At 42.8% G+C, this 13,317-nt stretch overlaps 2 protein-coding genes across 22 annotated transcripts in view; both read right to left on the bottom strand.

The window, feature by feature from the left end:
• The window catches only part of nrcama (neuronal cell adhesion molecule a), a 33,851-nt gene extending 28,010 nt beyond the window's left edge, over nt 1–5,841 (bottom strand). For all 20 annotated transcript variants that reach the window (XM_058077263.2, XM_058077275.2, XM_058077265.2 and 17 more), the window contains exon 1: nt 5,659–5,841. The gene's annotated coding sequence lies outside the window, so the exon portion shown is untranslated. The remainder of the gene's footprint in view (nt 1–5,658) is intronic.
• A 908-nt stretch (nt 5,842–6,749) lies between these two features.
• pnpla8 (patatin-like phospholipase domain containing 8) lies at nt 6,750–13,315 on the bottom strand. Of its 2 annotated transcripts, none has more exons than XM_058077310.2 (10): nt 13,228–13,315; nt 11,585–12,343; nt 11,365–11,514; nt 11,143–11,294; nt 10,821–10,915; nt 10,587–10,758; nt 10,458–10,515; nt 10,189–10,383; nt 9,046–9,241; nt 6,750–8,835 (listed from the first exon to the last, which is right to left on the bottom strand). In XM_058077310.2, the coding sequence occupies exons 2-10, from the start codon at nt 12,326–12,328 to the stop codon at nt 8,561–8,563; spliced, it is 2,037 nt and encodes a 678-aa protein (XP_057933293.2). In that variant the 5' UTR covers nt 12,329–12,343; nt 13,228–13,315; the 3' UTR covers nt 6,750–8,560. The 2 variants fall into 2 exon arrangements, with proteins under 2 accessions (XP_057933293.2, XP_057933292.2); XM_058077309.2 differs by having other exon boundaries at nt 12,587–13,313.
• Nucleotides 13,316–13,317: the final 2 nt, after the last annotated feature.

The raw sequence follows: 13,317 nt of genomic DNA, 5'->3' as shown, positions 1-13,317 counted from the left end.
CTAACACCCTTAAACCTCACCTGATGTGTGTCAATGAGTCCACAAAGAATCACCCTGTTGTTTCAAAACAAGAAGGGGAGTCTTGCTTTCACCTTCACTGATGCCTTCGGGCTCCCCCACGACTCTAATCACTGGATCAATAGTCAGCAATGTCAATATTACAACCTCACATGATGACACTAATGGATCGGGGATACCTGATCCAGATCCATCATTTTGCTGTCAGAGTGAAACACTCTGAATGCTTTGTGTGTGGATTGTGAAGAAAAGGACCCCAAATGCAACACTAAAAAATGGGAGTGCATGTGACGAGAAGCCAAGCAATGCATAATTCATCCCTCACTGTAGTAATACTTCCATGCAAGTGGAAAAGTGACCTATTTTTGCACACGTTTTGCAACTAAACCCCAAATTATATTAAAAAGGTAAGGTCTGGAGGTAGGAGGTAGGAGATAGGGAGGTAGGAGGTGTTCAGTGCAGTTGATTTCCAGATGTGTAGTATTCACATTAGTATTTTCACCTTGGGACAAAAGGCTGCAGAATAAACAACATATGTATATGTGACTCAAATGTTCCAAACCAAAATGCTGTCTGGAGGTCAAATACATATTATTTTTATATTCTGCTCAGAGATGCAGAAGTTTTCAAACCAATTCTGATACCAATAATCCTTTTTCTACTCTTTAAAAATATGATTAATTGTAGTTTGTGCACACCCGGAGGTAAGAATACCATGGTGCTGGCATTCTGGGTGGCTGATAAGGTTTTTTGTGTGCTTCATGCCCCCCCCCCTCATTGGGGAGCATTTGGTACAACTAGTAAGCTAAATATCTTTGTTTATTTACAAGTGAGCTCATGCTAAGTTACGGCACGCTGTTAAAGTCACAGGCAGGCGAAAAAAGGAGAGCTTGATTAGCTCACCTGCACAGTACAGATACTCTCGCCTCATTGGAGCATTTTTATCAGCATTATCGGCATGATGTCATAATTCCCTCATATCGGTCCGATAATTATCTGAACTATGGTGCACCCCTAATGTGTAGCATTCAACCTGGCATGTTTGTCATGGGACCAAAGGCTGTGCAGTAAACAACATAGTCATATGCATATATGTGACTTTACTCAAATATTCCATGTTATGGTTATAATCTGTTATATTTGGCAAACTTAGATTTCATAAAAAGCTTCTAAAATATACAGCATATAACCGTTCTTTATCTAAATTAAAATATTTGTACATGCTGCTGGCCATACAAAAAAGCGATAGAGTTTTTACAACATCTGTCCTGCTGAAACATCACTGGCATCACAAGCCATTAAAAAAAGTTAATTATGATCTTGTTAGCTCGAAAAAATGTAGATGTTAAGAAGCAGCTGTGCTTGAGAATATCAAGAGTGCAGGGAATAAACCACATTTACAAAGCGAGGGGAGTCATTTACTATCAAAGATGTTTCTATTTTCAGCCACACGGACACCAAAATGGAAGCGTCTGGGAAAGAAATGTGTTTGGTAACTAAAAAAGTGAACATGCATGTCTTCTGTATTGATGGGAACTGCATATTTGAAGGTGAAAGAGACGGAGAGGATAGCTATACCGACTTTAATGAGGGACTGAGGAACAAATAAAAGATGACTTCCCTGCATAGTCGGTTTGCATCCAGTGTGCTGACGTGACACACATGCAAACTCGAGGAGCAAATAATAAGCAAATTCCCTTCCAAAGCAAAGAGTACCAAAAAAAAAATCACAAACTTTCCTTTCTGTGCAGTTAAATCACTTTCAGAAAAATTCCTGCATACGTCGCAATGAAGCCTGTTTGCATTACTGTAGGATTTATGTGTTATACAAAGTCACAGGCCGCCCTATTTTCATACACACAACATATTTGATGTTTACATAACCCCCTGACAAGTGTCAACACGCGTCTGTCTGGATGGACTGGAGCGTCTCTGTGCTACAAAAGACTTCCTGCTTCACGGCGCAAATGATTCGCGATTATCGGACTTCATCTTCTCACTAGACTGTTGCTCTATTTCCATGATATAAAATAGGCCACACAGCAAAAAAGGTGTCAAACTATTAACAGATGCACCATTTAAAGCAAAACTGCCCAAGAGGAAAAACAAAATAGCTATCAAATTAAGCTAATCTTAGGCCATAGAGTATATTCTCTCTAATTAGGTGGCCAAACAAACATATTGGCCTGTACATTCAGTTAATGATTGCTAAATCCAATTGGTTCACCCCTGTCATGTGATGCAGGCGCCTTGATGAGAAGGCGCTCTTTGAATGGCTTCTTTGACCTAAATCCTCACTAATCATGAAATGCTATTTTAGGCCTACTGTACTATTAATTTCCCCAAGCATTGATATGGAAAAGTAGTCAATTTCAGCATCTTTATCACCATCTTCTCAAGTGACAACACTATAGAAGTGAATATACTTTAGAGTAGTCTGTGTACAGCTTGTATAGCAGTGTAGATGTGATATAAATACTTATACAAAACAGTGGATTTGTATAAGTCCTATATTGCTTTTATTCTCCGCAGGTGACATTGATGTCTCCCAGCTCCACGACGTTCACCCACTCGACCATCTGTTGCCCACCCGATCCTCAGAAAACCTGAGTCATCCCAAACCCGAAGCCCACTCAAGCCTAAACATGCCACAGAGAGCGGCACTTGCTGAACAAGCAAGCGGTGCATTCGAGTACAGGGGAGCCGCGACGTGTCTCCTCCGATTAATCTCCAGCCTCCTGTCGCACACTTCAGACCCGTCTAGTCACACAGCTGGTTATCCCAGCAGCATGTCCACTATTGTTATTATTTTATTCCTCAGCAGTTTTTTTGGGTACTTTTCTTTGTTCCCATAAGACCTCATAGTTTAATTGTAGGGATTCAATATCTATCATTAGGTAAAACCATTAAAATATACTATTTTTATATCCCATAAGCATATTTTGGGCTACAGAGGCTTGTTACTGAAGAATTATCATTAAAATGTACTACTACTCTACTGGGTTACTGTTGCTTGTAACTGAAAAAGTACCCTTAAAATGAGCTACTTTTGGATCCGAACATCATTTTTTGGAGCTTCAAGGGCTTATTTGGGAAGTATATTTAAAATGTACTGCTTTTCTACCCCAACTGCATATTTTGCATTACAATATCTTGTTATTGGGGAAGTATGCTTAAAATGTACTACTTTTGGATCTGAACAGCATTTTTTGGAGCTTCTAAGGCTTGTTATTTGGGAAGTATCCTTAAAATGTACTGCTTTTCTACCCCAACTGCATATTTTGTATTATAATGCCTTGTTATTGGGGAAGTATGCTTAAAATGTACTACTTTTGTACCCCAACAGCATATTTGATTTACAAATGGTATGTCATTAGGGAAGTGCCGTTAAGATTTACTACTTTTGTACCCCAACAGCATATTTTGGGTTACAATGGCTTGCCATTGGGGTTGCATCCTATTCATAGTGCAATTCTACAACTATCATAAAGAGTAGCGCTACAACCTAAGACCCAGGGCCCATGTACAGCCTGCAAATACATTTGAGTCGACAATTCTAAAAATGCCCACTGAAACCACGTCAAAGCTTCAAAATTGCAGAAACAAATAAATGTCATGCGGCCTCAACAGCATCCACATCCACATCCCCTCCGGCGCCCTCCCAACACAGCCCCTGCATATAAGCTTTTCCACTTCATCAATACCCAGCCAGTCATGTTAATTTAACACGTCCCGCTCCTCTAATGAAAACAGCCACCCAAACACGGTCCAGCTGTGAGCCAAGGGTGTACGTTATTACCACGAGCGGGGGATTTTAGTAGGCGTTCATACTCCCTCCCTTCCTAGCCATCTCGCTGGAGCCCGCCATCACCGCTGCAGGGTGCTGATGCTATTAAGCCACAAAAGTATACAGAATCATCTGGGATGCTAATTGTGTTCAATTCGGCCAGGCCACTGTGTCCACATGGGATGGTGCTCGTGCGTTCCAGTGAAATGGGGCGGGATTCAAAATAGAAAGCAGCACAGCTAAATTGCACAATCGAGTGCATGCAAGGCTACTGAGGGTAAAAGTACACACATTTGGCTCATAGTTGAACCACGCTTGTATGACATTAAGTGGTGGCTGATTCACAGTTGGACCACATGATCAGTTCAAGTGTCCTTTTGCAGAACATGCACATGAACACTCCATCATCAGAATATGAAGCAAAGTATCATTTGCTGCACAACTTTACCTTTACCTCATTTGTTTGCATGTAAACTGTCATTTGTACATGTTGGACCACACCATTGGTGGTTAATTCATTCATTCATTTTCTACTGCTTTTCCTCACAAGGGTCGCAGGGGGTGCTGGAGCCTATCCCAGCTGTCTTCGGGCGAGAGGCGGGGTACACCCTGGACTGGTGGCCAGCCAATCACAGGGCACATATAGACAAACAAGCATTCACACTCACATTCATACCTATGGACAATTTGGAGTCCCATTGGTGATTAGTTGAACTTAATTTAAATGTCTTTAGGATGCAGTAAGAGTACATTTATGTCCCTCAAGGTACACTAATGCAGTGTTTTTCAACCTTTTTTGATGTTGGAAAAATTTTGCGGCACACAAATAACCAACATTATTTGCTTCTTTCAGCTTTTTCCTGATTACGGACTCGCCACAGCAGATCTTTTAGATCTGCATACTAATTTAACCAACATGTGTTACAAAATGTCACCACTACCTCTCACGTGCATCACTAAGTCTATTAGAGGAACGAGGCAATCAGCTATGTGTTGCCATACAGACGAATATTACATTGCTCTGCCAGTCTTTACACCAATGACACGCAACAATGACATAATATTTGCAGAAAATTATTAATACATGTTAATTAAAAAAGTGATATTGAATAATTCCTCACGGCACACCTGACGATTTCTCACGGCACAGTTGTTGAAAATCACTGCACTAATGCATCCGAGAGTGGAAATAGTAAAGGCTCCTACAGTCTGTATTTTTGTCCATTACCAAATTGGAAAAAGTCAAGTGTCAAGGGCACAAAAGCAGTTTGTTGGTTGTGATGAGATATTTGCACCCTGGGCACAATAAAAAAAAATCTAATAACCTTTTTCTTTGAAGAATGTACACATACAGAAGAAGTATACTCATTTTTATATTATAAATTATTTTTTTGGTATAACAATGTTTGTTGATATTAACGTCAATATTTAATCATCTCAACAACAAAGACACCAGACAGCCTCAAACTGTTCACATATGGAGATAAAGACCCATGTGTCTAATATCTGCCCCTTCTGCGTGTCTAATGACACGGAGAAACGGAGCTCCAGCCGGCGGGGCCTGGAGGATGGATGCACCGGCCGGCAGCAACAATAAAGGAAAGCCAATGCTGCTGCTGCTGCTACTATAGTACCGCAACCCCCTGCGGGGATAAGAAGCCATGCGATGCTTTTCATCCCTAGATGGATAGCTGCAACACTGGATGCTCAACAGAATGCAGGCTGATTAAATAATTTAAATAAAACCGTCCATATTGCAGCAGGGAGCCAAATCAATGTGTTATGCACTGCACCATTATTCTCAAGCGCAGCCCCCGTCTCATCATAAATACAAGAAGCATCTTATTACTCACTGTTTGCTGCAAAGCGACTGTCCTTGTCCTCCCTCTGCCCCAGATTGCTGCTCTAAAGCCGGTGATTGTGCTGCTGATGACGCCTAAGAGGGAGCGTGTCCGGCCGGCCAGTGTGTCCGTCCCTCTCGGCCTATGCAGCAGCAAACTGTGGTACTCCTCCTCCTCCTCACCTCCACGGATGCTCTCGTCTCCCCTCCCCAGCCAACATGCAAAAAAAAAAAAAGGAAAAAAACATGCAACTGCAGCGACCCCATAGAAGTGTGCGGCAGCAAAAGGTACTGCAACTACCCAAAAACCTCGAAGTGCTTCTTTTTATTTCATTAAATCTAATGTGAGAAATAATACACCTGCTTTATAAAGCACAAATCATGTCATTCAGGAGCAGGAAAATGTAAATATTTGCTTTTATTAGCAAGTAATGCTTCTGAAAATGTGATTTATATGACTCCAAATATGTGCATGTTTTGAGTGGCTATGGGTGTGAGACCTATTCAACACCTTAGTGTAGATTTGCACACACATGTGGCTGCAGACAGTTGACATTGATGCAAGGCTATTGGGATAAAGCTGAAGGTTGTTGTTGTTGTTGTTGTGTGTGTGTGTGTGTGTGTGTCCCTGCAAGAAGTGACTAGTAGAAATATGTAGAGAAAACATGCACCACTTTAAATTCTCCCTTTTCAACACAACCTTCTGTTATTGTTTCAGCGCATATCATTTACAAGATGGCAAACTAAACACTTTTGACATTTAACTTTTCCGGACTCTGAAGATCAGTACTGTGTACATAAGAACCAGTCTGTGCAAGCCAGGATGTATTATACTGTGTTAGCTTTGACAATGACCAGCCACCTGCTGCCAAATTGCTATTGTTTACAATGTAAACGATGAGAATAAACTTATGACTGCATATCTATAGCTGGCCTATGAAAAGGTAGATACAAAGTGCTTGTATTCCAGCCATGTTTTTTTTAATGACAGATGGGATGAATGCATCCCCCCCGGGACTTATTTATTTGATTTGCATGTATCACTGCAGCAGCAAACAACACAATCTTATTTATTGTCACTTTTTGGCAACTAAATAAATTGAATGTTCCATACAAATGGGAGCATACATGCTTTGGTAAAATTGCAGTTGCTAGGGAACACCATGAGACAATCCTGCCCTGCTTCCCCCCGCCCCCCCAGCATGGCGTGGGAGGGAGACAGACAGCTCCTGCCCCTTCCACACACAGCTACGAATGAGAAGGAATGCGTGGAATAGCTTATACGTGCAACTTTGTCACACCTCGTCATGTAAACACAGACCGGCACTACTTTACCTTCACCTCATTTGTCTGTCATGGCTTCATGTTTGGGACTTTAATCTGCAAAACAACATGGAGCTTTGAGTAATATGTCAATTTGAAATGTCCATTGTCGCATCATTACCTTGACAGGTGTACTTCTTCCTCCTTCCATACTCAAGTCAGTCAGGGTGACGCTTTGGTGCACCAGTGAAGGAAAATACGGCACTATATTATTTTGTTGTCACTGACACTGGTATGAATGCAAAGGAATTTCGGTCCAGGATCAAAAACAATAACAAACATTTGACATGACAAACATTTTAGCCAGAATTGAGGCTTTATTATTTCATGATTTCACAATGATGATGGTGGGCTTTAAGGGAGCGTGAGTTGCCAAATTGTGTAAAAATTAGTGATTCAGCCTTGAGCAGGACCGCTAAATAATAAATAAGAGCTGTACAAAGTATAACTGACATCTTTTGTGGACTTTAAACGATGTATCTACTTCGGTGTGAGATTAAAACTAGGCGATGTTGTTTTGTTGCCAGTGTAATTGTGGACTAAATGTCAATTTGGTCATAAGAGATTGTGAGTCCTCCTTTATTTGAATTGTAATTTATTGTAAAGACACTGGATAGTGCATGGATTAAGGGGTGGGGGGGGGCAGACACAGAGGACAGAGAGAACACAGTGATAGAAAGTAGCGACATCCGTGTTAACATTCGCTAGGATTGGAGAGTTCTATTATGCTAATATCTAGCACTATCTACTGTATCAATTAGCTTTACGTTAATCGGTTCATTGCTGCTGACGGGTAGCGCTGTGGTTTTCTGAAAGCTGATAATATCGTATTGACCCGAATATAGAACGAATCCAGCTGTTGGCACCAAACGACTTTTCCACCTAGCGAGTCAAGAGCTTTTCTTCTGGTCACTTACACACACATTGACCCACTTGACAAAAAAAAGCATCTCAAAGACATTTCAGGAAAAAAAAACTATACTTATATAACACAGATGTGTTCCAAAGGGAGATTCAAGTCCTAAATCCCTTGACTGCGAGGCCAACACGCTAACCGTCAGGTCACCGTGGAGCCCCTACCAAAAAGGGCAAACTTCTTTACAGGGTTGTCTTATATGCGGGTCAATAAGGTTATAAAGGTGAAGAGTCCTTTGTGGGGTGTGCTTTGTGGGTGGGGCTATACTGTGTAGGTGGGCCTTATACATACTGCAAAGGTAAAAGGGTTAGTACTTTGAATTAAATAACAAATCAAATCATATTTACATTTTCTACTAAAAAGGTTAAGAATTAAACTCTTTCAAAGTGCATGAGGTCTTTTTTTTCCTGTGCAATATTTAATATTTTAAAACAGGCAATTGTGTAGACGTTTTTTCTGTGTAATAATGTAAATTGATATTTACAGTCTTTACATCCCCCTCGCCTCCTCATAATCATATTGACATCAGCAGTCACTGCATGCTTGTGGTTAAAATCCTACTACGAGTTCTTAAAAGTTCTTTCAAGTTGATGTGCATGTAAACATCAGGCATGTGATTCCGACATACTTTTAACGGTTAAACGTGGCCCCAGGTTATCTTACCTTACCAGGTTAACTACAGTTTAGAAGAAAAGGGGCGGCCCTCGTACATGTCGGCCTTGAGCTTGGCCCACTCAGCCAGTTTCTGTATGCAGCCCTTTTCCTGAGAGAGCATGCTGGCCGCCTTCTGCAGCTTGGCCTCGTTGCGCTCCAGGTAGCGTTCCCCCTCGCCCATGAGGAAGTTCAGCTTGTCCACTCGGCTCTCGTTCAGAGGCACGTCCTCGCTCAGGTGAGGGTTGAAGCGGAAGTAAGTGTCGGGCGGCAGGAGGGCGTCCAGCATGGTGTGCACCTCTGTCATAGAAAAACATTATGTACATTCAGTATGTTTAAAACAATCCAATACAAGAGAATTATTTGCGTCGTGTTATAGTTGAAAAAGCATATGAATATGGCGACAGCCAATAGAAAACAAGCTGCAGCCCCAAAACGGCCCCCGATGCACACTTTGGATGCAAATGCTTTAGCTATTTGAGATAAAAAAAAACTATTAGGTGAATCTACCTTCAGTATCTGTAGCACTGCTGATGACGTTGGTGAGCTTGGTTTTAAGGCTGGTGTAGGCGGTTCCGTTCTTGCCCACAGTCTCGTGGCGTCCAGTGCCGAGGGAGAGCACGCACTGGAGCGGCGTGTTCGGCCAGAGGCTCTTGCACTCGTGGATGGCCAATGCTGTGGGGTTGTTTATCAGGAGGCCGCCATCCTAGTGGAGGAGCAAAACATTGTGCAAAATGGATGTGTGGCTTCTTCTGCTCTTTCTCAGACTCTGTTTTGTTGTTCCTTGGATACAAAAAGACATGAGTGTGCCAAGCAAGGTTAAAGGTCAGTTCTATATTGCTGAACCCCTTCCTCCTTTCTGGCTAACTTCTATGCTAGGACTACGTTAAAAAGCCATAGCATTTCAGTATGTGGAATCAAACTATGGAATGGATTGAGTAAGGACCTCAAACAATGCACATCGATGAGCCAATTCAAGAAACAATACAGGAAGTGAACAAATATAACAGTTACTGATTGTAAAAGTACCAGATGGAGGGGTAGGATTTAATAAGCTTTGCTTCTTGCTACTCCTTTTTGAAATTAAACCATTACCATAACAAAAACAAACAAAAACAAAATGTCATAGGTTTCATTGCCACAGGATTCAAGATTTCACACCTTAATATTGAAGTCAAACAGAACTGTGTATTGTGTATATTTGTATTGTATGTCCCATTATTGCAGATTTCTGCCCTTTGTGCGGAAAACTCAAGCAGAAGTGTGAGAGCAGTTGCGCTGCCTGAAATTGTCAACGAAACGGCTCTACGTGGAATGTGGCACGCAACATGCAAAGCCATTGCCACTAGAAAATGCAGGAAGGCAACAGTGTTGAAAAACGGAGAAGAGAGAGAGACAATAAGGGCAAGGCTAATTTTGTGTAAGTAGGTTGTGAAAATGAATCTAAGCCTTGAGCCTAATTGTTGCTCATTAAAACTATTTAATTTGGCCTCATTATTAAGGTAGCAATGGCCCCTGAAGGATATTCCCCCCGGAATGATTCATGAGACAAGGTGTTTGATGTGTCGATGCCCCAACCAGGTGCAGGCACCCCTTCTCGCTCCTTCCAGACATGCAATAATAATGTGCATGGTGACTGTCTTCATGTCATACCTGATGGAGGTCTTTTCCCAGCACAAATTCCTGGAAGTAGCCCGGCGCCGCCGACGAAGCCCTGATCGCCTGCCACATTTTGTATTTGCAGTCTCCAGGGTAGTGTGACCTCACTCCTGGCATGAGCCTGTAGTTCCTGAACACAAAGGCCTTCAGAGGCAGACCCCGGTTCACCACGGTGCTCACTGCTGACACCTGGTGGACAAATATCATGCTGAGAGGCGACGCTACAAAGAACAAAAAACATGGAGTGTTGTTGTCTAACCTACTTTTGGACAGTTTGGATCTCTGGCACTTTCTATCATACGCCCCTCGCCCATGCGTTCCCTGAGGAAAAATGTCAAACTAAGGACAGGGCTTTTTGGAATTTTTGTAGAGTTATAAAAATAAGAGCTAACTTGAGGAGGTGTTCCCATATTTCACTGTCATAAAAAGCATGGCTCCAGCCCATCTTGACAGCCCCGACAATAACGTTCTGCTTGAAGACATCCGAGCCCAACTTCCTGTACATCTCCTCGCACTCTTCGAGAGGGATCTGAAAAATCCCCAGCATGAAGGCCAGGATGGCACCTAAGGCCAAGAAAGAGACCTGGTCATGCTATTTTTTGCACGTCGGGATGACATCATCCTACCTGTGCTTACGCCGCAGATGTAGTCAAAGAGCTGGTGGACTCGTTTTCCAGTCAGGTTCTGCAGTTTGAGGAGGGTCTGCAGGGCCAGCAGTCCTCTGACACCGGGGACATTGTTTACAAAAAGATGAAATAATGTGATATTATAGCCTGAGTGTCAAAACAGGAAGCAGACTCAAAAATGTAAAAAAATAAAAAATAAACAACTAAATAAGCAGTATGTTTGTGGGCATAATAAACACCAATAATTCAATTAATTCACTCATCTCGCATGTAATTAATGATGACAGACACTACCTTGCACAAAATAAGCCAGTAACTTTACCTTGTCCCGCCTCCATCTATGGCCAGCACCCGGATTCCTCTGCCTTTGACTGGATCTGTGTAGCCAATCAGAGCGAGTGCTTCTCTCACAGCAGCCTGGAGGCGGTGGTCTGTGGCCTGGCGCAAGCGCAGCAGGCATGGTAGTGCTTTCTCCTGCATGAAGAAGCAACAAAACAGATCAGAGGAAATAAAAAAAACAACAACTCTGGACATCCTTTCTTACCTTGATGGCCACGCCTCGCGTCTCGGGGAACTCCAGGAGGTGAAAACTTAGCTCCTCCACTCGACTGGTGAGGAGCCGGATGTCGGCGACTCTCTGCAGGCCTTTCATAAGGGCTCTGGTTCTGTTGTCCACACTGACCCGGGCTATTATCTGCAGAGACAATCTAATGTGCATATCCAGAATAGAAAAGTACACTTGGTCTTCAGTGGAGCTGCTATACCTTCTCTCTTTGAGCCAAAAGCTGCTGTTGCTTGGCTTTATCTGCCTTTTCGTCTTCACTTTCCATCTTCACTTCTTCTACACTGGATGCTGGTGGCTTCACTTTCTCAATGCTTTTGGAATCACCTCTGAATTTGGGCACCAGTGGGGCGATGTAGTTGCCCACAAAAGCCTGAACACTCGGACGAGGGTAGGAGAGATAGTGGGTGAAGCCTTTTTTTGTGGAACTCGGGACAGCTGGAGTTGTGCTTTCCGTTGGAGGAGGTGATTCGGTGCTTTTGGATGCTGCAACTGGAGATAAAACTGGAATGTGGTCTGGAGGTTTCTGAGTATTGGTCTCACTCTTCTGCTGGAGCCTGCTTTCACCTTCTTCCCCCATGCCGAAGTAACTATTAATGTGCTGTGCCAATGTCTTGTAGGTCTCATCCATGTTGGTTGAAAGGCCCGCAGGATGGAACAGCTGCATTGCTTGCTTTGACGCTTCAGGGGCAGAGTTGGGTGTGTTGGCAGCAACAAAAGGCTTCTCTGTAACCTTGTCTTCTGCCGTGTGTTCTTCGTCTATGGTGGTTTCAAGAGGTGGTGAAACATTTGGGTCCTTAGATGTTTCGATTTTGGACACAAGTTTTTCCGCACGGTTGCCGTTGACCGCGGGAGTGCCTGGCTTGAGGCGAGAGAACTTGGAGATGAGGTCCGTGCTTCCTACTGCTTTAGTGACATTGTCTATGGTGCTCCTGATCCGCGACATGTGTCTGCTGACTCACTGGGAACAACACATTGTTGCATTGTTAATACAGTACAGTATTCTAACTTGACTACGTTGCATTTTTTATAAAATCCATTAGGGGGCTCTGTTGCACATACAACCTTCTGGGTAGCCATAGAAACAAACCAAACAAAAGAACTTACTTAACCTCTGACAATATGGAAACAGACCAAACAAATGAAATAGCAGACTTAACCTTAAATATGGAACACAATCAACCGCCATTGCTTTGGAATTTACCTGCAGAGTCGTGGGAAGTTATCAAAATCCTGCGTGGGAGAGAGCTGGAGCCCCCCGATGATCACATCAAGTGGGTAGCTGCCCAGGACTTCACTGTGGAAGTCGGTAAAGAGCAACTTGCAGAGTATATCCAATCATGGGAGCTGGAACCACGCTGGATTTATAGTTTGGACTTCCTGTGTTCGACCGAAGAGGAGGATCGACTCTTCTACCACTACAGAGCTCGATTTAGTACCCCTTCCCCGGAGAAGCCCATCCAGGGGACAGCTAGTGTCTATTTTGTTTTGGATGTATTTAAAGATGCCTCGCCAAGTGAGCCAGTCGAAGTACACTTTGTAGTGGAATCCAATAGGTTTGTACACACGCCGGGGAGGATCCGCTTCACAGACAAGTGGCTGTTGGATATTATTGAGAACAAGCTTGCTCTCAGAGAAGCATTTCAATTCTGACATGTTTTGGACCCATTGTATTTGGGCGCAAGATGGACATTACAGGTATCATCTGCGTCGTACTGAAAGGATTCCCAATTGCAACAAACGCACTAGTTCATGCGAACCAAATGTTAGCAGATTAATATTGAGGAGACACTAAGTCTTCGGACGATACACAAAGTCAAAAAATACAACAAACTATGTTCTTACCCGCTAGAACAGGAAAAAATAAAGATATTCATTCAGAAGCTGGGCTAGCATTAGCGCTAGTTGGGAAACAGGAAAATAACAGGAAGTGAC

This window comes from Doryrhamphus excisus, linkage group LG2 (assembly GCF_037039965.1).
Source record: "Doryrhamphus excisus strain RoL-2023G ecotype Guam linkage group LG2, RoL_Dexc_Guam_v1.1, whole genome shotgun sequence".
NCBI classification, from domain to species: Eukaryota; Metazoa; Chordata; class Actinopteri; order Syngnathiformes; family Syngnathidae; genus Doryrhamphus; species Doryrhamphus excisus.
Note: the sequence above shows the minus strand (reverse complement) of the source record. Positions and strands in the feature narration are given on the sequence as shown.

Coding starts and splice junctions, on each gene's coding strand:
- pnpla8 (XM_058077310.2), bottom strand. CDS start 12,328: ATGTCGCGGATCAGGAGCACCATAGACAATGTCACTAAAGCAGTAGGA. Junction 11,515..11,584: donor TTTTGGCTCAAAGAGAGAAG/GTATAGCAGCTC, acceptor TTGTCTCTGCAG/ATAATAGCCCGGGTCAGTGT. Junction 8,836..9,045: donor CAGTGCTACAGATACTGAAG/GTAGATTCACCT, acceptor TTTCTATGACAG/AGGTGCACACCATGCTGGAC.